The sequence below is a fragment of the Nelumbo nucifera genome, chromosome 7 (genome assembly GCF_055504915.1).
Source record: "Nelumbo nucifera cultivar China Antique chromosome 7, China Antique-T2T, whole genome shotgun sequence".
NCBI lineage: Eukaryota > Viridiplantae > Streptophyta > Magnoliopsida > Proteales > Nelumbonaceae > Nelumbo > Nelumbo nucifera.
Window position 1 is genome coordinate 15540279 of NC_142655.1, and position 25261 is coordinate 15565539.

Sequence of the window (25261 nt, forward strand, 5' to 3'; positions counted from 1 at the left end):
GGTCGTCGGCCTCGGCACCTTTTGGCTTGAGTATTTGAATGGAAGATTGGTTCCTTGCACTTGGAACTCTAAAAATCTCTAGATTTATTACCAATGACTTGTAAATTTTGAAGGCTTATTAATGGAAAAGTGTAAAGTTCCTCCCCCTCAGCTTCAACTTTGGCGTATACATTCTAATTGCGCACAATTGCTAGGACTCCTCGGATGCGTGACTAGCCGAAGCACACAACCTTCTCCAAGATTATACACTTGGACTGGACGACGGCCAAAGCACGTGTCTCCCAGTGTGCTAAAAGCAAGAAACTATGGGGACCTCAACTATGGCATTGACCCAAGATTTCGGCCCACCATGAACAAACACCCTAAATTCGACTAAGTACTTTGCTAAAATAGGAAGCGCTTCATGACCTCATCCAGGCACGTTCTCAACGTCTTGGTTGCCTGCAGGCTCACACCCCAAAATCCCCAAGGAAAGTTAACCTAGGTAGGCTAAGGAATGCGCCTCGCCCGACCCCTTGGCGACACAATGTGGCCTTTCCCTAGTTGCCTTGATGAGGATAGAAAACACGTTGAAAAAGTTAAGGCATTCACCTCCCTTTCCTTTTCTTTCCACTAAAGAAAGGGGCCCCGAGCTCTCAATGGCATAGTTCATCATCATCCTAGCAACTTTGATAGCGGTGGAGAACAAGCTAGGAGAGCTAAAAGCATTCGCCTATCTTTCCTTCCCGCTAAGGAAAGGGGCCATGAGCCCTCGGCGGCATAGCTTGGCTTCAGTTGAACTCCGTTAACTTATTTTCCTAAGCGAACGTCTAAGTAACATGCCACTACTCTTTATTCATAATTTGTGGACTCTCGGAAGGGGGAATCAGCCCTAACACAACAAAAAACAACAAACAACGCAAGTAAAGAAGGCACAAGATATGCAAAAAAAGTGTTTCTATTGATTTCATTTGTATGCTTTACAGAAAATGGTTTCAGATGGGGGAGGCCGAGCCCTTACAAAATTATAAACAGAAAAGAAAAAGGTGAAGAAAGTGCAACTCAAGCATTCTCCTCTGCTGTCTCATTTGGCATAGGGACTTCAGGTTCCGACATAGGAAAGAATCCTAGTTTGTTGACATCGAAGTCAGGCATCAAAGCAAGCACCTGGATCTTGGTGTCCCCAATTCCCTCCAAGTACGATGCAGCCACATAATCAACAAGCGCCTTGTCATTCTTGGCCGATGCCTTGAAGGCCTCCACGACCTCCTCTACCCGCTTCTCGGCATCCCCGAGCCTCTCCTTCGCTAGGATCTTTCGCTCCTCAAATGCCATAACATTCTTGCTAGCAGCCTTCAACGCGTCCTTAATGGTCTTCACCAGATCCTTCTCGGCCATGATCTTGGCATCCAGAACCTTCCTTAAGTCCCATTCCTCATGCATGGCCAAGACGATCGACTCTCAGCCACTTTCTGCCTCGGCAACCTGGACCTTGAGTTGCTACCTCTTCTCCTCGGAGGCCTTTAGTTGTGCAAGAAGAAACTCCATTTTGTTGCACAGGTCGATGGCATAGCAAGACGCCTACAACAGAAATGCCTTTGTCAGCAACACAAAACCAAGAAGCAAAATTTTAGCAAAGTGACAAGGTAACCATTACTTACCTCGGCCATGTGATCCATAAGGGCGTTCCATACCCCCTGTGCTCCCTTCTTCATCATGGCGAGCCTATCAATCTATGGGACCATCCCAGCGATCAAGGCTCGACCAACCCCTGGGGTGTTGATGGAGTCCGCATCCTTCACGTTCCAATAGGAATGGAAAGTATGCCACATCATCAATGGCATATCGTCCCTCAGCTTGGATGACGTGTGAGGCCCCTCAACTGGGCGCTCCCTTGGGATGCTCATGCCCTTCTCACCGCCCTCAGCTTGGTAGTCCTCTTTAGCCAGCCTCTTGCCCTTCGGGGGCTGAAGCAGCTCAGTTGGCCTCTTTGGGGCAGTCTTGGCTAGATTAGGAGAGTAATCCACAAGAGATAAAAGAGAAGAGGGCGAACTTGGCTAGAACACTTCACTCTCTTGTTCTCTCTTGTTCTCTTGTCTTCTAAGAAACCCTAATTTCGACCTAAGCTTTCAAGAACTAATTTTTATCATTTTTTCTTCTAGTTTTTGCAAGAAAAAAATGTTGAAGAATATCAAGCTCGCTCACCCCATTTGATCCAATCAAGTTGGATAGCGGTTTTGCTGAAAACAATGTTGTTGAACCGACTTCACCTATACACTGTGCCATCTTCAATGGAGGTTGGTTTTAGAACTGATTTAGGCATGAAATTCCACCTTAGGATCTACGCTTGTGATATCCGTATCAGGTATAATTTCCTTTTTTTGATTTGGTTTCAAATCTGATCTGGTTCAGTGCAAGACCAATCCAAAAAAAGATACAATTTTTCAGAACACTAGAAAACCTGTTCATAGAAGGGTTAAAATTTTTTTGAAATTTCGTCTAACCATCAAACATATTTCGGCCATCCATAAGATGGATTCTAACCCTTCCAACAATGATATTGGAATAAACATCCTTATTTTGGAAGGAAGCAAAGCTGGTGGAGATTGAGAAGCCCAAGAAAAAACTTATTGGGTGGCTTGTGGAAGGTCAATTAAAGACTTAATTATGATGAAGATGCAGTCTCAAGGTATCATGAAAGGGAGATGAACACCTACAACACCCATTAGAAAATGTGATCTATCACAATTTGGAGGTGTTAAAAGAGATAGGGGCAGACTGAAAAGGACTTGGGTGGAATGGTTAAATAGGATATACTGATCAAGCTAATTTGTGAGTGCATTCTTTCTTTTTTTTCTTTTTCATTTTCTTGACCAAAGTATATAGATATAACAGTTAGCAGTTTAATTTGCTCAGGTTTACCTACAAAATGAAAAAATAGAAACTGATTACAAATGTTGGTGGATTGGATATTAGACCTAGGCTAGATTCGGATCGGATTGAACAACATCCGGATCTGGTCCGACTAATAAACTCTTAAATCCAAATCCTAACCCTTAGTTGACTTCTAAGTCAAGCTTGTAAAGCAGTCTCAACCATTAATTTGCATGGGCATATCCTGAGAAGCAAAAACCATAAATTCCAGTCTTTCAATGTCAGTCTCTTTTATTGTTTTGAAAATTCTGCATAAATTATATGGTACATAACAGCCTGTGTATGTTGAAATTTAAATAAAATAGAATAAAAGCAACGACCAGAGGTCAATAAATATAAGTCTTCCAAAATATCTCAACTACGTATTCTTTATCAACAAATCAATGCGTGGTGTAAAATTTAACATAAAAAATGGGTGTTTTTTGAATCCACACTAGCTACCAATTCCATAACTCAAAAATCCAACCCACCCTTTTTGATAGGCTAACCAAGCAGTTGATTGGCTAGAAAACTTGGATCAAAGCTGGTTTCAACTAACTCCCTCCCTTTGCTTGATTTTTCTTTTATTTTCCTAAGGGATGTAGTATGTGTTTGGTTTCATGAATGTTTATGGATGGTTATTTATTTGTACATTTTCACTTTTAAGTGTTTTCTGTTTTTATTATTTGGTTGAGCATCACTTTAAGGCTATGTTTGGTTTGAGGGAAAAGGTAGGGAAAGGTAAGGAAACCTATACAAGGTTTGTTAAGGTTTCTCTATCTTTCCTTTCCTTTCCCTACTTTTTCCTTCAAACCAAACATAGCTAAAACGTTTTTTACTTTTTACCTCAGATTAATACCTATTAAAGTGTGTCATACTAGCATTTAGTTTCAAGAAATGCTGAGGCGTTGGGGGAAGTAAGAATTTGGTGCTTCCCCAAATGCCTCATTCACAAAAAATCAAAGCATTTTAGTTTTCTACCATTTATTTGATAAACGGTGAAACCAAAAAATTGTTTCATATAACTTCATATGCAATAAACACCACACCTATGTAGTACTGATGTGACGGTGTTTTTTCAATAAACACCCACAGAACCAAACAGCTACAAAACCTGCCAAAAAAACTGATCTACGACAAGCTGGAGGGGTTAAAAGAGATAGGGACTAACTGAAAATGTCTTGGGTGCGGAATGGTGAAAGTGAAACAGGATCTGCTGATTAGGCTAATTTAGTGAGTGCCTGGCAGCATTCTTTTTTTTTTTTTTTTTTTAGTTTAGATGACAAATAGAAACTTCTTACAAAAATGTTGGTAGACTGGATATCAGACCTAAGCTGTAATTGGGTCAGATTTAGATCGGACCGAACAACATCCAAATATGATCTAATGAACTCTTAAATCATAATCCCATTGCCACTTCATAATTTTTAAAATATAGAAGGGAATTTAAAAAAAAATACTTTTTAATGGAAATGTATATTATGGTTTAATATAACTATATTATAGATTAATTAATATATAGGATCAAATGTCAAATCTGGTATCAGACTTTCGAAACCCATTGATAGCCCTAATTAAACTTAGATTTTAATTGGTATTTCTCAAAGGACCAGTTTGGGAGATAGGTTTGGCTTCATATGAAGCTGCTTTGCTTTTCATTTATTGTTATTATTATTTTTTTTTTCCTTTTGCCTTTCTGGGTATTACAAAAGTCTGGTCAATAAGGATCTCTCCAGAAGAGGTTCATTTAATAGGACTATCTTCAAAATAAAAATACCCTAAACCCATGCCTTTTTTCACATTTTCTATTCATTTAAAAGTCCCATGACTATTCCCAAATAGAAATACAAATGGTTCCTAAGCAAAGGTGGTATAAATAAAGCAGTAATTGCAAATCATAATACATAATATGCCATTTTCATCAAAAACACCATCAGCATCTTTCATACATAAAGCTTTCCATTTTTCTAAAGTCACAATTCATGAATTAATTCTCCACGTCATGGCTTCTTCATCCACATATATAATTCCCCAATCCTAATGCCAACCCATTTCTTATTTCTTGACCACACTCCAAGGTCGTCAATAGAGCTTTTCTTTTTTTCTTAACAGACCAATAAAAATTTGCAGAAGAATGAAGAAAAAAATATGTTCGATATAGATATTTACTCAGAACTACACTGCAATCCACAAACCAAACGATTTCTTTTCTTTCTTCCTATCTTCTTATGCAATAACCATTAATTGACTTATATGCCATGCTTGTAAACCAATCTCAACCATTAATTTGCATTGGCATCTCCAGAGAAGAAAGAACCAAAAATTCCAGTCTTTAAATGTCAGTCACTTCCTTTTCTTGTTTTGACAATTCTGCGTAAATTATTTACATGTTACATCACAGCTGGTATATATTGAAATTTAAGGAAAATAGAACAAAAGCAACGACCAGACTACAGAGGGTCAATATAATAGTTTTTCAAAATATCTCAACTACTTACTCTTATCAACAAATCAATGGGTGGTGCAAAATTAAATGGAAAAAACGGGTTTTATTTATCCACACTACCCAATTCCAAAACTCAAAAATCCAACCCATCCTTCAAGAGAGGTGTTATAAACACTAGAGAAGCATCAATATTTCCTCAATTGAGTATCACAGAATTTGAATACCAAGGTACCAAGAGCAAATTTCTTGGAAGAGAAAGAAGAGAAATGGCAGAGAGCGCTGTAGGCTTTCTACTCGAACATCTTACATCCTTGATAGAAGAAAAGGTGAAGTTATTGAAGGATGTGGATAAAGATGTCAAGAGCATCACAGATGAATTGAAAAGCATCCAAGCCTTTTTAAGAGATGCTGATACACAGAGTGAAACCAATGACACTGTAAAAGATTGGGTGGCGCAAGTGAGGAATGTGGCTTACGACATAGAAGACGTTCTTGATGAATTCATGCTTCGATTTGCACAACGGGGACAACAACAGCGGCAACATTGCTTGCATAGATTCATAAGCTATCTTCAGAAAACCATCTGCTTCCTCGAGACCTTCAAAATCCGCCATTCACTAGCCACTCAAATAAAGGAGATTAAAGACAGAGTACATGACATATCAACTAGAAGAGATCGATACAAATTGAGAAGCCTAGAACAAGCTTCAGCAGGTTCAAATTCTACAGGTGTTAAGTGGCATGATATTCGAGAAGATGCCCTTCTGTTGGATGAAGCTGAGCTGGTAGGGATTGGCAAGCCCAAGGAAGAAATAATTGGGTGGATTGTGGAGGATGAATCAAGGCTTGGAGTGATTTCTGTGGTTGGCATGGGTGGTTTGGGCAAGACAACTCTGGTCAAGAAGGTGTATGACGACCAAAGGGTGAAGAGACACTTCCAAACCCAAGCATGGGTTACATTTTCAGAGTCACCTGAGATACACGAGTTGCTAATAGAAATGATAAAGCAATTAGTATATGCAGAGCAAAAGCAACCAATTCCTCAAGATGTTGCAGAAATGAAAGACGTCCAACTGAAGCAGAGGCTCCAAGAATTTCTGAAGAAGAAGAGGTATGTAGTCGTTCTTGATGACATATGGACCATACCAGCATGGGATTCTGTTAAAAATGTCTTCCCTAATAACAATTTTGGAAGCAGAATAATTATTTCAACACGCTCTAATGATGTAGCTTCATCATGCATAAAATCTTATTTTCGAGTTTATAATCTTAAACCGTTGTCCCAAGAAGAGTCCTGGACTCTGTTTTGCAAAAAGACTTTTTCGTTCTCCCCAGAGCAGATTTGTCCTCCAGAATTGGAGGTGCCATCTCAAAGCATTGTGAAAAAATGTGGAGGACTTCCACTTGCAATTGTGACAGTGGGCGGTGTTTTATCAACCAAACAGAAGACCACAACAGAATGGGAGATGTTCAATCACAGCTTGGGTACCGATTTGTTTGATGATGACAGACTTAAGGGCATGATGAAAATACTAACTTTGAGTTACAATGATTTGCCATACCATCTGAAGTTTTGTTTTTTGTCTCTGTTTATGTTCCCTGAAGATGAATTGATTGAAAAAATGAGACTGATTCGTATATGGATGGCAGAAGGATTTATCCGAAGAAAAGAAGGAAAGACCTTAGAAGAGGTTGGAGAGAGTTATTTCCATGAGCTAATTAATAGGAGCCTCCTCCAAATAGCAAAAACAGATGACGATGATGGACGAGTCGAAGCTTGTCGAGTCCATGACCTCATTCGAGAAATCATTCTTTCAAAAGCTAGGGACCAGAATTTTGGAGCCATAATTAAGCAGGATGTAATGTTAGAAAATGAAAAAATCAGGCGTCTATCCTTCCATCATTTTTGTGAAATGGTACCGCAACAGGAGAAGAGCACCACCCACCTTCGTTCTCTGTTTACGTTTAACGTGAATACATTATCCAACACATTTACAGGTGGTGAAATTTTTTCAAAGCTTAAGCTGCTCAAGGTGTTGGATTTGAGAGATGCCCCATTGAGTGAATTTCTAGAGGAATTCACCAATCTCTTCCATTTAAGATATTTAAGCTTGAGGAACACCGACATCAAAGAGATTCCAGATTCCATCAAGAAGCTCCAAAACCTTGAGACCTTGGATCTTAAACAGACATATGTGACTGAATTGCCCACGGGGATTCTCAACCTTGATAAACTACGACATCTTCTTGTTTACCGCAAGGAATTGGATTTCTCTAGTCACCTTCCTCAATATTCAGGATTCAAGGCACCAAGTGGAATTGGAGGTTTGGTATCCCTGCAAAAACTTGACTACATAGAAGCAAATACGGGGAGTGAGCTAATTAGGGGGCTGGAGAGATTGGTCCAACTGAGACGACTGGGGATTGTAAAGTTAAGAAGAGAAGATGGAATACATCTGTGTTCCTCTATTAACAAAATGAGACACCTCGAGTCCCTGGGTGTACATGTAATAGAAGAGGAAGAGATTCTTGACCTCGAATCACTTTCTACGCCACCTCCTTTACTAAGACGGATAATGTTGAAAGGGCGATTAGAGAAACTGCCACGTTGGATTCCTTCATTGCACAATTTGTTCTGTATATGCTTATGGGGGACTAAATTGAAGGATGATCCACTTGAAGCCTTAGAAGGTTTATCTAACCTAATGACCCTTTATCTGATTGAGGCTTACCGAGGAGAACAATTACATTTTCAATCAGGTAGGTTTCAGAAGCTTAAAGTTCTATATCTTCACAGTTTAGGAGGATTGAGAGTGATTACAATGGAGGAGAGATCACTGCCTCATCTTGAAAAGCTATATATTGTAAATTGTAGAATTCTAGAGGAAGTGCCATCAGGCATTGAACGCCTCACGGAGCTTGAGGAACTTTCCTTTCATAACATGCCCGATGAATTTCATCTGAAGATTTCGTGTAATGGCGAAGATCATCACAAAGTTGCACATGTCCCATGCGTTCTTTTTTTAAATTGGATTGATGGAGAAATAACGAAATATGATATACACGATGCAGCAAGGCTCTCCTGAATCCTGATCGGGCAAATTTGGTAAGTACCTGCCACTTTCCTCTTCAGATGAAATTCATGAGGCTGTCTTTGGTTGAATAAAACAATATGGATGTCTTTGGTTGAATTAAACAATATGGAGATGGAATTAAACAATATGGAGACGGAACATGAGGCTGTCTTTGGTTGAATAAAAAATAAGAGAGAAATATAAAGTTGATGTAAAAGTCCTTGAGAGAAATTTCACTCCCTCAACTTTTTGTTTCTTTTTTATTTTCTATCAGACCATGCCCTTTTGGGTCTTTTTGGCTTCCAAGTTCCAACCATACCTTTTTGGGTTATTTCTTCTCAAATCAAATAGGGTAGTATACATGAATCCTGTTTACTGAAGTACAAATATATATATAATGTGCTTCAAAGGAAAGGAAGATCCTGCTTATACTTTATTCATCTATTTAAGTATTTATTGTTGGAGTGAATGTATTTTATATCAATGTTTGCCATTCTGTCGCCTCTAGGGATCAATACATGTTTCTGCATTGAAAATTTTTCTGTATTCTGTGAACTAAGGTTTAATAATGGTGGATAGTTAAGTACTGGCATGTGGCACCAGTCCCAATGCTGGTCCGATTAATGGTCTGTCTACTTAGTAAAATAATTTGGGTTTGCTTGTAATAAAGTTGTTTATTATTGACTTATTTTATTAAAATCAATTACATAAATGTATTAGTGTTGTTTAGAGTTACTTGACAATAGCATCCACACAGCTTGCATTGGCTTCCAGGGTACGGACGTCCAGAATCAACCCATTCACCCCTAGGGTTTTCATGGTAAGGTTAGTGGACCTCATATGCAACCTGCTCTGTCCAAACTCCAAAGTGGGATTAATAAAGCGAAATTTGTGCTGGGCAGGGTCAGGCCCAGTCTAAGTTTAACGGCCCATATAAGGGTTTGCTGGTTGTATACTTTTGATTTCTGAAGAACCAATGCCTCTCACCCTTTTTGTTTTCCACAATTTTTATAGTATTGTGCAAATCAACAATATACAAGTTAAGTTTAGAAGAAATAACTTAGAAAGCTTAAATAAGCTGTCTTCAAACCTGAAAATTGGCTTCCAGGTGAAGCTTGTTTGAGTAGCTTCTTCAAAGCTGCCGAGTAAAAGCAACTGAAAGCTTACACCCTTCCAAATGGGCCCCTAGGTTTTGTGTTTTGGGGCAACAACTATTGCCAAACGCTCAATACTCTTTCGTTTTTTTTGGTTCGTTTTTGTTTTCGACAGCCCAAAATTTGAAGGTAAAAGCTTATTCTTTTTTATAATCGAACCCACAAGTCAACCATCTCTCTACACATCACATAATCATTCTCTTCCTCAAGAACTTGAACCGACAATTCTCTAGTCACTTAGATACAGAAGATTAAATTCAGAAGCCAAGATTCATGTCTCAAGCTCAAATTCTTCTTGTGCTGAGTGGCATGATATTTGAAGAGACACCCGTTCATTGGGGCAATTAAGCTGGATTGCAAGCCCAAGAAGGAAGTTATTGAATGTCTTGTGGAAGATCAATCACAAGTTGGAGGGGTTAGAGGAGATAGAGGCAAACTGAAAAGGACTTTAGAGGAAGTAGTAAGAAATGATTTAAATGCTCATTATGGGTGGATACAAGCCAAGTTGAACCAAATGTTAGACTTTTCGAGCTCGGGTTAGTAGAGAAGCATGAGGCTTGGATTTGAGCTCGAACTCCATTTGAATTAGAAATACTAGCTCAACTCAAAAGCTCCTATGTTTGAACTCAGCTCAGATTCCGACGGTGAGTCAATTAAAAATTTTAATAATTATACATAAAGTTGATTAGTTGGCAAGTTGCACGAATCGAGCTTCAAACTATTTTAGTTCGAGCTTCTAGTGAAGCAAGCTCAATTGGCTCACAAGTAGCTTGATTCTGCTGATCAGCTAATTTGGTGAGTGACTGGCAAGAATATTTTTTTTTTAATCTTCTTGACTAAAGTTTCCAGATATAACAATTAGCATGCATCATTTTAATTTGCTTAGGTTTACTTACAAAATAAAAGAAAGAAAGTTATAATAAATGTTGGACTGGATATCTGACCTAGGCTTTAATCCAGATTTTTAATGATTTTTTAAATCATATTTTGATATAATTATATAATTTTTTTATACTATATCAATATAAAATATACAATAATTGGACTTAGATTTTAATCGAATCCTTTCAAAATCCATTGACATTTGACAGCCCTGATTAGACTTTAAACTTAAGCATTTCTCAAAGGTCCAATTTGAGTGCTAGGTTACGAAGCTGCTTTGATTTGGGTATTACAAAAGTCTGGTCAATTTAGATCTCTCAGGAAGAGATTCAATAGGTAGGGATATTTTAAAAGTGAAAAAACCTTACCCCCTTTCAAATTTTGGACTCATTTTAAAAATTTACATGACCATTCTCAAAAATAAAATACAAATGGTTCCTGATGAAAGTTATAAGTACAAAAGCTACAAACTATAGGAGGTGGTTTCAGATTATGCAAACTACAGGTAGGTTTTAATAAATATGTGAAACTATAAGAGGTGTCTAAGTAAGTGAAGTGACGGTATAGTTTCACATATTGGGTGTTTGGCATGAGGGAGTTTCACAAGTGGGCCCTAATTTATAAGTGTTTCATTTCACTTTTTCTGATAAACACAAAGATGATGCAGGTTGATTGTGCATTTAAAATGACATCTCAGAAAAGGAGTCACTTTTTTTAAATTTCAATGTATCACGTTACCTTAGTGATTCAAGATTATCAAGGCAATTCAAAAATGTCAAATTTGATGATTTAAGAAACCCCTCCTTTCCCAAATCCCAAAGCTAATCATTGTAAAAAGATCTTTTTCAAAAACAGAATTGCCAACTGCGATTTTTTTTTGTCGATTCAGTTTAATTGCTGATGTGGCATGAATTACACATCAGCAAAAATGGAACACTTGTAAAACACTTTGATCCAATGCCAAATACCCACATAATATGGCATTTTCATAAAAAACACCATCAACATCTTTAATTCAAAAGGATTCTCTTTTGTTCTACCGTCAAACCCCATAAAATTCTCCTCCAATTAAGCCATGACTCCCACATCTGCCAAATTCCCCATCTTTGTGCTATGGTGTCAACCCATTTCTTGACCACACTCCACTCCAATATAATGGGGAACAAAGCATTCTCTTAGTATATGTTTGGCATCAATGCTATAGATACTACACCATTTTCTCTTCTGATGTATGGGTTGGAAGCACCGTTTTCTAAGAAAATGGTGTCTTTCTTTTTGGAAACTTTGCTATCAGATAAGAAGTTTCCTAGAGCAACAACATTTTCTATTTGGTACCAGTGCTCCATATTTGTTTTCAGCATTACTACCCATTATAGGAAGTCTACGTCATTGTCACATCATGTCCTCATTGGTAGCAACAAGCTCCAATCTGAGAAATTTTTTATAAACTTTATATATTTTTTTATTTTTGTTTTTTATTATTAATTAGATGAAAATTAAAAAATCCAAATCCAATTACATAAACACATCATTCAAATATGTGATAAACATATCAAATTGTGAAGTTTCAAGTATCTTTGACCAGCTTACCTGCTTGGCTAGACTCTTCTTTTCGTAGTGTTTTATCTTTTTGGTGTTTTTTTCTCTTTTGTTAATTTATCAAAAAAAAAAGTAGAGGGAATTGAATGAGGTCAAAAAAGTATTTTAATCAATGTTTCAAAAACTAGACTAGAATGGATGGTCAAATCGTTTGGCCTGGAAACTGGTCAAGTCACTAGTTTTGTTTTGACCCCTGGACCACTATTTTACAAAAAAAAAACCATTGAAATGGTTAGAGAACTACAGTCCCAATCGTTTTAACCATTAAAATGTTCAACTTAGTTAATGGCTATTAGGTTGCTTTCAAACTAATTCCAAATTTTGTATTTATTTTAAAAAATTAGAAAATTTTGAAAAAAGAAAATTTCATATTTCATAATCTTGTTTGATTATTCTCAATGGCCAAAATTAGTTAGGGTTTTTTGTTTTTCCATTTTGATTTTGAGTTTTTCATTCCCTTGATTCCTTTTAAGTTGCAACAGCAAAAAAAAAAAAAAAGAAAACGCAATTCCAATGAAGAAATAAAAAAATCAATGCAAGAGATAATAGATTAAGCATCGATCTTATATTAAAATCTGAGTTACACCAATGAAGTAAATGATCAGGGATTTTTAGAAAGATTTAGAGAGATGAGCAAGATGTAAGAAGCGAGCAAACAACATTGTAGCGATGGTGATGACGAACATGGAGATAGCCGTCGATTGTGGTTCCTTTTTTTTTCTTCTTCTTCTCAAGTTAAATGGTTCTATAACAATGGTCGGTGAACATGGTGACAACCATCTCCAAGGATGTTCCTTCTCTTCTTATTCTTCTTCCCTTTCTTTTTTCTCACTTCTCAGCTTTAACCTGTCACTTCCTTCTCAAAGTCCCACACTCCCATTTCATAATAATGTATATGTATAAGGTGGACTTTGACCCATTCAAACTGGACAATTGAACCATTGGCCCAAAAATTGAAAGATAAAGTTGTTCCATTTCTAGGTCGGTTTTTAAAACCTTGATTTTTTCAAAAGAAAGTTCCACAATCTTATTCATATTTTTAATAGTAGTTTAAATATAGAACTATAGATGGGTTCAGTTTTTTTCTATAATGTTTTTGTATTTTTGTGTGTAAAAATAATTATAATATGTTACACTTGCTTTTTGTTTACTATGATATACATGATATTATGCACGTGCTTGATTGCTTTTTTTGCAAAATTTATGTATTTTTAAATTTTATTATTTATTTATGACATTAAAGGTTAACACATTTAACCCAAAATTATGCATTTCATTTTCATTATCAATAAAAATAATTCTCACTTATTTTTAATTTGATTAATAAAAAATATCATAAATGTGTCTGATTTTTTGTAATTTTTTATATTTCTTTATATTTTAGAAATTTTATTACCTAACTATGACTTCATAGGTTGATCAATTTGATTCAGATTGTTGAATTTTTTAGCCACCACTTGAATAAAGAATGGTTTTATTTTTGAGCTACTTTTAAAATATATGAGTTTATATTGTTAAAAATATTGACATAGATCTAATTAGTAGCATTTATTAGTGAAAATAACTTAAAAATGTGAGATTATTAACAGAAAATGGGATTTAATACCTCAAGTACAAGACTTAATGAGAGGGGATTAAATGAGCTAGATAATAATAATTAAAGTTACATTTTCATATCTTACAATTAGAAATTGATTAAATACACAAATATGGCCATTATAATAGCCATTAAAACTGGCATTAAAGATATAATCAAATAACTTTTATGTATTTTCTGAAACAAAGAAATAAATGGTAATTTTAGTATAAAAAAGATTCACACTACATCCACACTTGTATATATAATATAGATCATAGATTTAGATCCATTATGGCTTGATTAATGATTTAAGTGCTACTAATTGATTTCACACAATGGATATGACACTGAATAGACTGGAATGTCTAAAACAGGGTTCAGTAGTTATTGTTGGAGTGAAGATGTTTTAGTTCATCAATGTTTACCATGCGTAGCCTGTAGGCATCGAAAATACATATTTCTGCATAGAAAATTTATACCGTATACTGTGATTTAAGGTTTAATAATAAAGGTTGATATATATAGTTAAGTACCAGCAAGTGGGATTAATTGTTTATAGAGTTGGAGCATCTCGATTATTAACGCTGTGTTTGATTTGAAGGAAAAAGTAGGGAAAGGGAAGGAAACCTATTCAAACCTCGTATGTCTTTTCCTTCAAACCATAACTAAATGAAAATTGAGTTGCTTATCTTATTCAGCATCTCATGCAGAAACAACCCGCTCACCGGTCGGTAGGCTTTTGATGCTAAGCTCAATGGACTTCACATGCAACCTTCTCGTGGAATCAGTGTCAGGCCCAATCTAAGTTTGAAGACCCATATAAGGATTTGCTAGATTTAGACTTTTGATTTTTGAAGAACCAAGGCCTTTCACCCTTCTGCCTTTCCACAATTTTACAGTATTGTGCAAATACAGGGGTTGGGATGAGATAGGTGATGTGATCGTTTTTGGCAGACGGCACCAATTGATGGGACCATTTCCATAGACGGCGCCAATTGATGTAACTGTTTTCACAGACGGCACCAATTGATGGAACCGTTTCTACAGACGGCGTCAATTGATGGAACCGTTCCCACAGACAGCGCCAATTGATATAACTATTTTCGGTTATAAACCAATTTTTTGTGATGTGTCAATTTTTTGGCTAAGTACTTCGTCATTTGACCTGCTCTTGAGTGACCTGTGACTCAGAGGATGGTGGAGCTCCCTGGTGGCGAACTGCCTGGTGGTGAGCTACTTGGTAGCGAGCTCCCTAGTGGTGAGCTACCTTGATGAGCTGCTGGGTGCGCTCTTGGTGGCAAGCTCCCTGGTGGATTGTAGCCCGACTGCCCTCTGCATGAGATAATCTACTCCTCTTTGTAGATAGCGGGAGCCAAGGAACCTGCGAGAACTGAATCAGAGGACCCGGGGGTGTTTACCCGGTGAGGCCACTCCGATGCTTAAGTTAGCACTCTGATAGTAGAGAGTTTGAAGATGATATTAAAGAAATGAGAGAGCTAGAGAGCAGGGGTTACCTCCATTTTTCCTCTCCTTTTTCTTCCTTTTCTCTCTTTTTTTTCTTCCTTTTTTCTTCTCCTTTTTCTTCTATCCCCTCCCCTTTCCCTCTGGGGGGTCAGAGCTCTTATATAGTGGTGTTCTAACAAATCTGGCATAACCGTCTCTGATTCTCTTCCGCAGCCGTTACTTGCCAGGGCTGAGCTGGTGGGTGCAGGTAACCGTTGTAGAGTACGGCCCTACCAGACAAGGGACACCTCTCAGGGTTGGCAGACATGATGAGAGACATGGCCGCAAGTCTCCAGATTTGGCAAGTATGGTTGTCAGGTAGGAAATCTTCCTACGATACACCGAGCTGCTCTGCAACGAGCTACCTTGCACCGAGCTACTTTTCACCGAGCTGCCGGTAATGTGCTGAGGTATTTCTTCCCGAGGTAGGTCTTCGTGGCCTAATAGGAGGCGAGCTGCCTGTAAGTGGCGAGCTGCCTATAAGTGTCGAGCTGCCTATAAGTGTCGAGCTGCCTGTAAGTGGCGAGTTACCTGTGGTGAGCTGCCTGTAGCTAGCTCGAGTTGTCTAGTTGTCAAAGGCTGCACTTACTTGGCATGAGGTGCCATGTGTCATAATTTCACTGGAGGGCCAAATCCGCCCTCATCAATAGGTATAAATGTTCAATGAACATTTGAGAATGTTTTTGGCATCTGTCCCTTAAAATACCCTCACCTCACTCTTGAAAAACATAAAAACCCACTTTTGACAGTTATCAAAATAGTTATCAAGTGCCCGTTTAACATATTTATTTATGTTGTGCTTACTAGATCCGGTCCCCAAACACAGACATATCCTGTCGTGATTGGAAGTTTATCCAGGTTGGCACACTTGAATTCGCACCAAATGCAGACACCAAAAAACGAGGATAAGCAATCCACTCATTATTACATGGCTTATGTCACCTCAAGGTATTTTGTGAGAGCATGTAATTCACCCAAGAATGACGGTTCAGGTCAGGGTCAGAATTTGTAGGTTCAAAGTACTGTTAGGGTAGGTGCCAGCTCGGAATTGATACCAATTCACGGGCGGGCGTTGGTGTATAGAGTGTGGGTTGTTGACCTTTTCATTTTCAATGCTTATAGCTCTGCAGTGGAAATCAGAAATCTGCATTGGGCAAATCCGTACTTCTCTGAATTTTTAATTAGATTAGGGTTCTGGATTTCTGTAGTCGAGTGACAGCTTTAACCCCGCCACCGTATTTTACAAAATAGACAAAATTGCCCTTCATTTAGTCCTTTATTTCCTTTTTTCCCTCTTCAATTCTGCCATTGGTTTCTATAACAAACAATGTCATCGTAGCCATAATTATGGTTTTGAAAATCAAACCAGACCGGATGGACAGACCAGTTAACCGAGGAATTGGTCAAGTAGCTTATTCCATTTTACCCTAAAATCACTCATGAGCCAAAGACCGTTGATTTGGTCAAATTATTGACTGAGACCCTAAAATCACTCATGAGCCAAAAACCACTTATCTTTTTCTAAATCAGAAGGGGCCGTCCATTTAAATCGGACGGATGGGGACGAACTAGGTGCAAAATTTGTATCCAGATTAGATTGTGCACTGCAAACTAAAAGAGGCTTTGGATTGGGGAATTGCTTATGGACAAGATAAAAGCAGATACATGAGTAGCACAAGGAATCAATTCTCAATAAGCTGAGGAAATGAAGGAAGCCAATCTGGAGCTACTGCTCCAACAACTGCACTGCTGGTCTATAAAAGAAGCAAATTAAATGCTTTGGACCATCTCTATTCTCGATTCCAGCCCAGTCAAAAGGGTCAAAAGGAAGAAAATTCTTGTTATTTCTTTTATCTTGTTAAAGGAAAGGAGCAGTCCTTTACTTTGTTAATGTGCAAGGCACAAGAGATGCCTTTAGCCTTATTGCAGAGAAGATGGAATGTAACCTAGATCTCCCAAATTAATGACGAAGAAAAGAATTGTTCATAAATCGTAACTTCTTTTTATTTCCGCCTTTGCTTTGCTTTTCTGATAATGAATTACCCATTCAATATACGTTATTGTCTATGTATTTCAGTTCCAAATCTAGTCTCTGCTTCTTGAATAAGTATATGTTTGGTTCCGTTCAAATTTATTGAGTAATATTTTTTGACGGTGCCACATAGATGCCCCGTCAACAAATGCCTCATTAATTGTATTTGTATGTATCAAAATTTGCAAACAGTTTCTGTGCGCCTCTCTCGTTCAGGAACTCTCATTTTGGAGCTTCCAGAAATGGGTAGGCATTTTGTTACAGGAAAACCCAATAAAAGATATTCGAAAATGGCACTCCAATGAAAATAAAACAGAGATAAAGAGAAAGCAAGCACAGAGAATACACAAATTTACATGGTTCACCTTATAAACTACGTCCATAGGCGAAGGAGGAACAAAAAATTACTATTGATGTAACCGTTTCTGGTCACATACCAATTTTTTGTGAAGTATAAATTTTTTTGGCTAAGTACCTCGTTATTTGACCCGGTGGTGACGTGCCTTGGTGATGAGCTACTTGGTGGCGAACTCCCTGGTGGAGAACTGCTTGGTGGCGAGCTTCCTGGTTGAGAGCTACTTGGTGGCAAACTGCTTGGTGGAAAACTCCCTGGTGGAGAACTGTCTAGTGGTGAGCTCCCTGGTGGAGAGCTACTTGGTGGCGAACTGCTTGGTGGCGAATTCCCTGGTGGAGAACTGCCTGGTGGCGAACTCCCTGGTGGCGAACTCCCTAGTGGCGAACTACCTGGTGGCGAGCTCCCTGGTGGAGAGCTACTTGGTGGCGAACTCCCTGGGGGAGAACTACCTGGTAGATTCGTCATTTGACCTGCTCCTAGGCGGCCTGCAACTCAGATGATGGTGGAGCTCCCTGGTGCAGCGCAACCCGACTGCCCTCTGCATGAGGTGATTTCCTCTCCTTTGTAGGTGGCGGGAGATGAGGGACCTACGAGAACTGAATCAGAGGACCCGGGGGTATTTTCCCGGCAAGGACTCTCCGATGCCTAAGTTAGCATTCTGATTACAGAGAGCTTGGAGAGAAATGAGAGAGCTAGAGAGCAGGGGTTACCATCCTTTTTCCCCTCCCCTTTGGCTTTGGGGGTCGGAGTCCTTATATAGTAGTGTCCTCGCGGGTTAGGTGGGTGAAAAGCCTTCAAACGGTAAGACTCGTCACATCCCGTCAGAACCGGGGTACGGTGGTGAACTCCTCGAGGTTGTTAAGCTGACGCTTGTGTCAGGCGGCCAGTTCGGCGCTTGGGCCAGGTTGTCAGGTCGGCGCCTATGTCAGTCGGCGGATCGGTGTCTGGGCCAGGTTGTCAGGCAGGAGATCTTCCTGCGATACGCCAAATTACTCTTCTGTACCGAGCTACCCTACAAGTGGCGAGCTGCCCGAGGGAGCTATGCCGAGCTCCTTGGGCTATGCCGAGCTGCTTGTGGCGAGCTTTGCCGAGCTGCCTGGCTCCTTGGAGAGCTGCCTAGCTCCTTGGCGAGCTCTTTGGTGAGCTGCCTAGCTCCTTGGCGAGCTCTTTGGTGAGCTGCCTAGCTCCTTGGCGAGCTCTTTGGTGAGCTACCGAGCTCCTTGGCGAGCTCCTTGGTGAGCTACCGAGCTCGCGGGGTATGCCGTTATGGTTCATCGGTGGGCGTCTTATGGGTTGCCTGGTCGGCCAGGTCGGATCATCTGCCGGGCTGATCCAGGTCGGCCAGGTCGCGCAGGCAGCGCGCAGGCTACGTGTAGGCCGCGTGCCAGGCCGTGCCAGGCCGGCCAGGTCGGTGCCCCGGCAGGACACCAACTTGGTAGTTGTTGCCTAGGTGTTGCCTAGTTGTTACGAGGTGCCACGTGTCGCAATTTCACTGGAGGGCCAAATCTACCCTCATCAACTATGAAGTAGGTAATGAAGAAGAAATACAGAGTTGTGCTCTCACAGAAAACCTAAGTCCCAAATACACCCAATAGGTAATGGAGAAGAACTACAAAGTTGTGCTTTCGCAGAAAACCCTAAGCCCCAAATACACCCAATGTCTCACTCACTCTCACAAGACTCAGACATCTGTATACAAGACAGAAAACCCCCAAAATACATGACTCTTTGTATTCGATTCGGAGTTATAAGATGAATATGAGTCGGGTCCATACCACCCTACGCATCCACCACAAACCACTATGAAATTTTTCCTTCAAGTTTTTCTCAAATTAATTCGGAGCAGATTTATGAAGCAGATCACCACAAAGAATTCAAGGCACAAACATAAGACGTTTATTGGCATTTTGCTGATATGGTGCCTAATGGCACTTACGTGTCATAAACGTCCTCGTTAAATATGTTTCTTGATTTTACAATCACACAAATACAAAATGTTTACTGAATAAATGCAAACGGAACCAAACACCATCTAAATCAAAATTCCAAATGTAGTTATCCTCTCGTAAATTAAAGACCATATATACACATTACATATGAAAGCTACTTGCGTACTACAATGAAATACCAAGATTTATATGCACTATAATTATGGGCGAGATCATGCATTAATCTGACTTAATTAGATTTAATTGTAATAATTAATCTATAGATTATAAAATTAATGTGTATTCTGCATTCTAAATTTCCAAGGAGAAATTACAACAAACCATCTGAATTCTGAACTGAACTACGAGCCCTATCCATATTCGAATAGTATTTATTCAGTCTAAAGATAGATGAGTACTTAGAAATGAAATAAGAAGCAAATTAAATGCGAAGTCTTGTTTAAGAATTGCCCCTTTTGGAATTGATCCTTTTCTTGTATTCTTTGCATGGATTTTGTCCTGTGCAAAATTCTATTACTTTCATCAACTAGCTAGACTGGTGTATATAATAGAAGTTACAAATCAAGGTAGATGAAACTTCCTGTGAGTGAGAGTTGTACCAAAAAACATAAAATTTTCTAAGAGCCAAAGCAGAGAAATGGCAGAGAGCGCCGTATCATTTCTTCTCGACCACCTTTTGGCCATGATAGAGGCGAAGGTGAAGCTATTGAAAGGGCTGCGCAAAGAAGTTAAGAGCATTGTTGTTGAATTGAGGACCATGAAAGCATTCCTGAAAGATGCAGATGCAAGGTCTGAAACCGAAGAAGCTGTAAAATTATGGGTAAAGGATGTCAGAGAAGTGGCTTATGATATGGAAGATGTCCTTGATGAGTTCATGTTTCGCTTTGCAGAACAAGGAGAACATCAATCACATGGATTCATCATCAGCTATATTCACAAGATCAGCCGCTTCATCAAGAACTTTAAAACACGCCAGTCACTGGCCACTCAGATACAAGACATTAAAGCCCAAATACAGAATGTATCCGAGAGGAGAAAGCGATATAAACTCAAAAGCTTAGAACAAGCTCCAAGTTCGAGGTCTTCATCAGGTGCCATGTTCCATGATATCCGAGAAGATGCCCTTCTGTTGCATGAAACCGATCTGGTAGGGATTGAAAAGCCCAAGGAAGAAATCACTGGGTGGCTTGTGGAGGGTCAATCAAGCCTTGGAGTAATTTCGGTGGTGGGTATGGGTGGCCTAGGCAAGACAACTCTGGTCAGGAAAGTGTACGACGATCAAAGGGTGAAGGGACACTTCCAATCCCATGTATGGGTTACTTTTTCAGAGTCACCAAGGATTCACGAGTTGCTAATACACATGACAAAGCAGATATACGAGGAGCATCACCAACCAATTCCTCATGGAGTCGAGACAATGGAGGATGCCAAGCTGAAGCAACTGCTCCAAGAATTTTTGAAGCAAAAGAGGTATGTAATCGTTGTTGATGACATATGGAGCATACAAGCATGGAAATCTATTGAACATGTTTTCCCTGATACTGATAGCAATCGTGGAAGTAGAATAATGATCACAACACGTTCTAAAGTTGTAGCTGAATCGTGCATGAAATCTCATCTTCATGTTTACACACTCAAAACATTGTCCCAAAAAAAGTCTTGGACTCTGTTCTGCAACAAGACCTTTCGGTCTTCCCCTGACCATAGTTGTCCTACACATCTGGAGGAGCTCTCTCAAAGCATTGTCAGGAAATGTGGAGGACTTCCACTTGCAATTGTGACAGTGGGTGGTGTTTTATCAACAAAGCAGAAGACTGAGATGGACTGGGAGATGTTTGACCGCAGCCTGGCTACTGAGCTATATGAAGATGACAGTCTTAGGAGTATGGTGAAAATACTAACCCTGAGCTACAATGATCTGCCATATCATTTGAAATCTTGCTTTTTGTGTCTAAGTATGTTCCCTGAAGATGAATTGATTGATAAAACGAGATTAATTCGAATATGGATGGCAGAAGGATTTATCCAAAGGAAAGAAGGGAAGACCTTGGAAGAGATAGGAGAGAGTTACCTCTATGAGCTAGTTAATAGGAGCCTTATCCAAATAGCAGAAACATCTGACTTTGATGGACGAGTCAAAAAATGTCGAGTCCATGACCTCATTCGAGAAATCATTCTTTCAAAAGCTAGGGAGCAGAATTTTGGCACCATAATTAAGCAGGACCAGGATGTCAAGGTAGATAATGAAAAAATCAGGCGTCTATCTTTCCATCATAGTTGTGAATTGGTACCGCAACAGGAGGAGAGCATCACCCACCTTCGTTCTCTGTTTACGTTTAACGTGAGTACATTATCCGACACATTTAGAAGTGGTGCATTTTTTTCAAGGCTGGAGCTGCTCAAGGTGTTGGATTTGCGAAATGCCCCGTTGAATGAGTTTCTAGAGGAATTCACCAATCTCTTCCATTTAAAGTATTTAAGCTTGAGGAACACCAACATCAAACAGATTCCAGATTCCATCAAGAAGCTCCAAAATTTGGAGACCTTGGATCTTAAACAAACATACGTGTCTGAGTTGCCCATTGGGATCCTCAGCCTTCATAAACTACGACATCTTCTTGTTTACTACAGGACTACTGATTTTGCTTCTGGTACGTTTGACGAATATTTAGGATTCAAGGCACCAAATGGAATTGGAGTATTAGAATCCCTACAAAAACTGAGTTTCATGATAGCAAACACTGCAAGTGTCTTAATTAAAGAGCTCGGGAGATTGGTCCAACTCAGAAAATTGTGGATTATGATGTTAAAAAGGGAGGATGGAATACATTTGTGTTCCTCCATTGAAAAAATGAGCTGCCTAAAATCTCTAGCTGTAACTGCAATAGAGGAGAGCGAGATTCTTGACCTCGAATCACTATCTTCCCCACCTCGTTTTCTAAGAAAGTTAGCGTTGGTTGGGCGATTACAGAGTTTACCACATTGGATTCCTTCATTACGCAGTTTGAGCAGTATAGCCTTAGCGGGGGCTAAATTGAAGGATGATCCACTTGAAGCCCTAAATGGTTTACCCGACCTAAGAGTGCTTAGTCTCGGTGATGCTTACCAGGGAGAACAATTACGTTTTCAATCAGGCGGTTTTCAGAGGCTTACTTATCTAATTCTTAACAGTTTAGGAGGATTGAGAATGGTTACAATGGAGGAGGGATCACTGCCTAATCTCGAACGCATAGAAATTACGTATTGCAGAATTCTAGAGAAAGTGCCATCAGGCATTGAACGCCTCACAAAGCTTGAGGAAATTCTTTTTTGTAATATGCCAGATGAATTTCGACTGAAGATGTGGTATAATGGCGAAGATCATGCGAAAGTAGCACATGTCCCATCGGTTAGATTTCCGAATTGGATTGATGGACAGTGGGAGATATATGATTTAAATGATACTGCAAGTGCAAGGCGCAAGCTCCTCTTGGTCTGATATCTGGCTAACTAATAATTTGGTAAGTGCCCACCACTAATTCTTTTTTTTTAGTTTAATTAATTTTCATTCCCCTAAAACTAAATTATAATACTTCAGCATCATTTTAATTTGTTCTGCTTTATTCTCATTTCTCAGAAATTAAAAAAAAAAAGAAAAAAACTCAACCAGGGAAGATTACAAGAAAGGGCATTCATTTTGTTGCAAATTATAATAATCCTTTTAGTAAGGATGGATATGTTTGAACCGAGCTGAATGACCTTTTTTTGTCTTTTTGTGAATGACCGTTCAGCTCAAGGTTAGAATTTATAGTATAATTGGGGTAGGTGTCAGTTCGGAATTGATGTCAATTACGGGCAGATATAGGTGCATATAGTGTGAGTTTTTGAACTTTTAAATATTTATAAAATTACAGTAAAATTCAGAATTTTAGATTAGGCCTGTCCGTAATAAAATAATAGGACAATCAATATGAATTTATTTGTAACCAATCCCATTATTAATTATTCATTAAAAGACAAAATAATAGGACATTCAGCACTGTTCAGCCTTTTCAGTCATTGAAATGTGTGCCCCCTTTTCAGATGCAATCTGCAACGGTAAATATTTGCTCGGAGAGATATAACAAGTGGATAGGAACATTTTCGGAATTTCAAAAAAAGGTGGATTACACAATATGGAGATGGCCGAGTTCTTTATATGTTATCATTTATATCTTATACCATGAAAAATACAGTCCTTAAGGCTGTGTTTGGCTCGAGAGAGAAACAGAAAGTGAAGGTAAAAGTTGTTAAAACTTAAAAGAAAATTTCATTCCATCAACTTTCTGCTTCTTTCTTTCTTATTTTTCTATCCCAACATTTTAAATTAGAAGGATTTAATATTTCGTAGCATGTGCACCAATGACCAATCATACCCTTTTGGGTCTTTTTGACTTTTAACCTTTCCTTTTTGGGTTTTTATTTCTTCTCAAATTGGAGATGTATCCATGATGCATGAGGTAGGTATTCTCAGTTCTTATTATCCCTATTTTAGTATAATTTAGTGGGCCAAAGATTAAATCCATTAGGACTTGATCAAGGATGTAGGTCCTCGTAATCCTTATTTTGCCTCTCCATTAATTCCATTCAATACAACAAAACAGGATTTATGTAATCGACCACCCCCAATGATTTTGATGACAAGGTTTACTCTTGCTGATTATGATGAAATCAGATGCCTGAGACCAATATTGGCCATTATTACTATTTTAGCTATGGATGATAATGGCTTCCAATATTTAAGGGTGTCAATGGATCGGTTTTGGATTGGACCCCATCCAATCCAAAATCAATTTAGACGGATTGGATGGACTAACAAGACATATTGGATTTGATTAATTTGGTCTAAAATATTTATTATATTGGATTGGACCTGGTCCGTCCGTAAAAAAATTATATTGGATTAGGTTGGATTAAACTAATGTCTGGTCCATTAATATAAGATAAGAATATAGGTGTCAATAGACCAGATTTGGGTTAAAACCAATCTAAATCAAAACGAATTTGAACAGATTGAATGGTCTAGACATAGAATCGACCGGTCAAAAATATTCATTGGACTGGATTGGATTCGACCAAATCCAGTCCAATTGACACCCCTACCAATATAGTGGAAAATAACCAAGGGCCCAAAGCATGTCCCACTTATATATAGGACGGATTAATTGGTCATCAGCAGCCCTATGTTGTTTGAAATCTATTTGAGAATGGGTCAAGAATACTCCATCTAAGCTACAATTTATATATCATGAACCAATCTATTGCCATTCCCATAATTCATTTGTCATATAAACAGAAAGTCATCATAATTTACATTGAATTTAATCCATCCGCTTGCTTATTTGTTCTGTTTATGATGCTTCATACTTGGCAGCCAGCATATGAGAAGCCTTCTGCAGTGTAATCTCTGTGATACTTTGGAATGAAGACTGAAGAACAAATATGCTGCAAGGAAGATGTTATTTGGCCTTTATTCATATATTTCAGTAGTTATGGTTGGAGTGAAGATGTTTTAGTTCAATAATGTTTCCCATGCTGTAGGCATTGAAGAATGTTTGTGCATAATAAATTTGTCACCATATACTGCATGTGATCTAGCTAGGGTTTAATAACACTTGATAGTTAGGGTTTGATTTAATTTCTGTTCTCTTTTTTTTTAGGTTTAGATTTAATTTCTGTTTCTATCTAATGTACATGTTGCTTGTTGGGAAATTGTTCCTTGTAAACCCGTTTTATTTAAATCAATTGCATAAATGTATTAGTTGTTTATAGAGTTGC

At 38.6% G+C, this 25261-nt stretch overlaps 2 protein-coding genes across 6 annotated transcripts; both read left to right on the plus strand.

Moving 5' to 3' along the window:
* Nucleotides 1-5436: 5436 nt before the first annotated feature.
* LOC109113888 (disease resistance protein RPM1-like) lies at nucleotides 5437-20481 on the plus strand. 3 transcript variants are annotated; one of them, XM_088892205.1, is made up of 2 exons: nucleotides 5437-8444; nucleotides 20356-20481. In XM_088892205.1, exon 1 carries the CDS (start codon nucleotides 5605-5607, stop codon nucleotides 8422-8424), a length of 2820 nt encoding a protein of 939 aa, XP_088748331.1. In that variant the 5' UTR covers nucleotides 5437-5604; the 3' UTR covers nucleotides 8425-8444; nucleotides 20356-20481. The 3 variants fall into 3 exon arrangements, with proteins under 3 accessions (XP_088748331.1, XP_019055037.1, XP_088748332.1); XM_019199492.2 differs by lacking the exon at nucleotides 20356-20481 and adding an exon at nucleotides 14337-14470; XM_088892206.1 differs by lacking the exon at nucleotides 20356-20481 and adding an exon at nucleotides 14228-14245.
* Nucleotides 20102-25261, plus strand: LOC104607877 (disease resistance protein RPM1-like). Of its 3 annotated transcripts, none has more exons than XR_016078825.1 (3): nucleotides 20102-22965; nucleotides 23528-23943; nucleotides 24858-25260. XR_016078825.1 is itself a non-coding variant. In XM_010273633.3 (2 exons), exon 1 carries the CDS (start codon nucleotides 20103-20105, stop codon nucleotides 22941-22943), a length of 2841 nt encoding a protein of 946 aa, XP_010271935.2. In that variant the 5' UTR covers nucleotide 20102; the 3' UTR covers nucleotides 22944-22965; nucleotides 24858-25261. The 3 variants fall into 3 exon arrangements, 1 of the variants encoding a protein (XP_010271935.2); XR_016078824.1 differs by having other exon boundaries at nucleotides 23528-23723; XM_010273633.3 differs by lacking the exon at nucleotides 23528-23943 and having other exon boundaries at nucleotides 24858-25261.

Bases quoted from the DNA above. Each gene is read 5' to 3' on its own strand.
- LOC109113888 (XM_088892205.1), top strand. From the start codon at position 5,605: ATGGCAGAGAGCGCTGTAGGCTTTCTACTCGAACATCTTACATCCTTG.
- LOC104607877 (XM_010273633.3), top strand. From the start codon at position 20,103: ATGGCAGAGAGCGCCGTATCATTTCTTCTCGACCACCTTTTGGCCATG.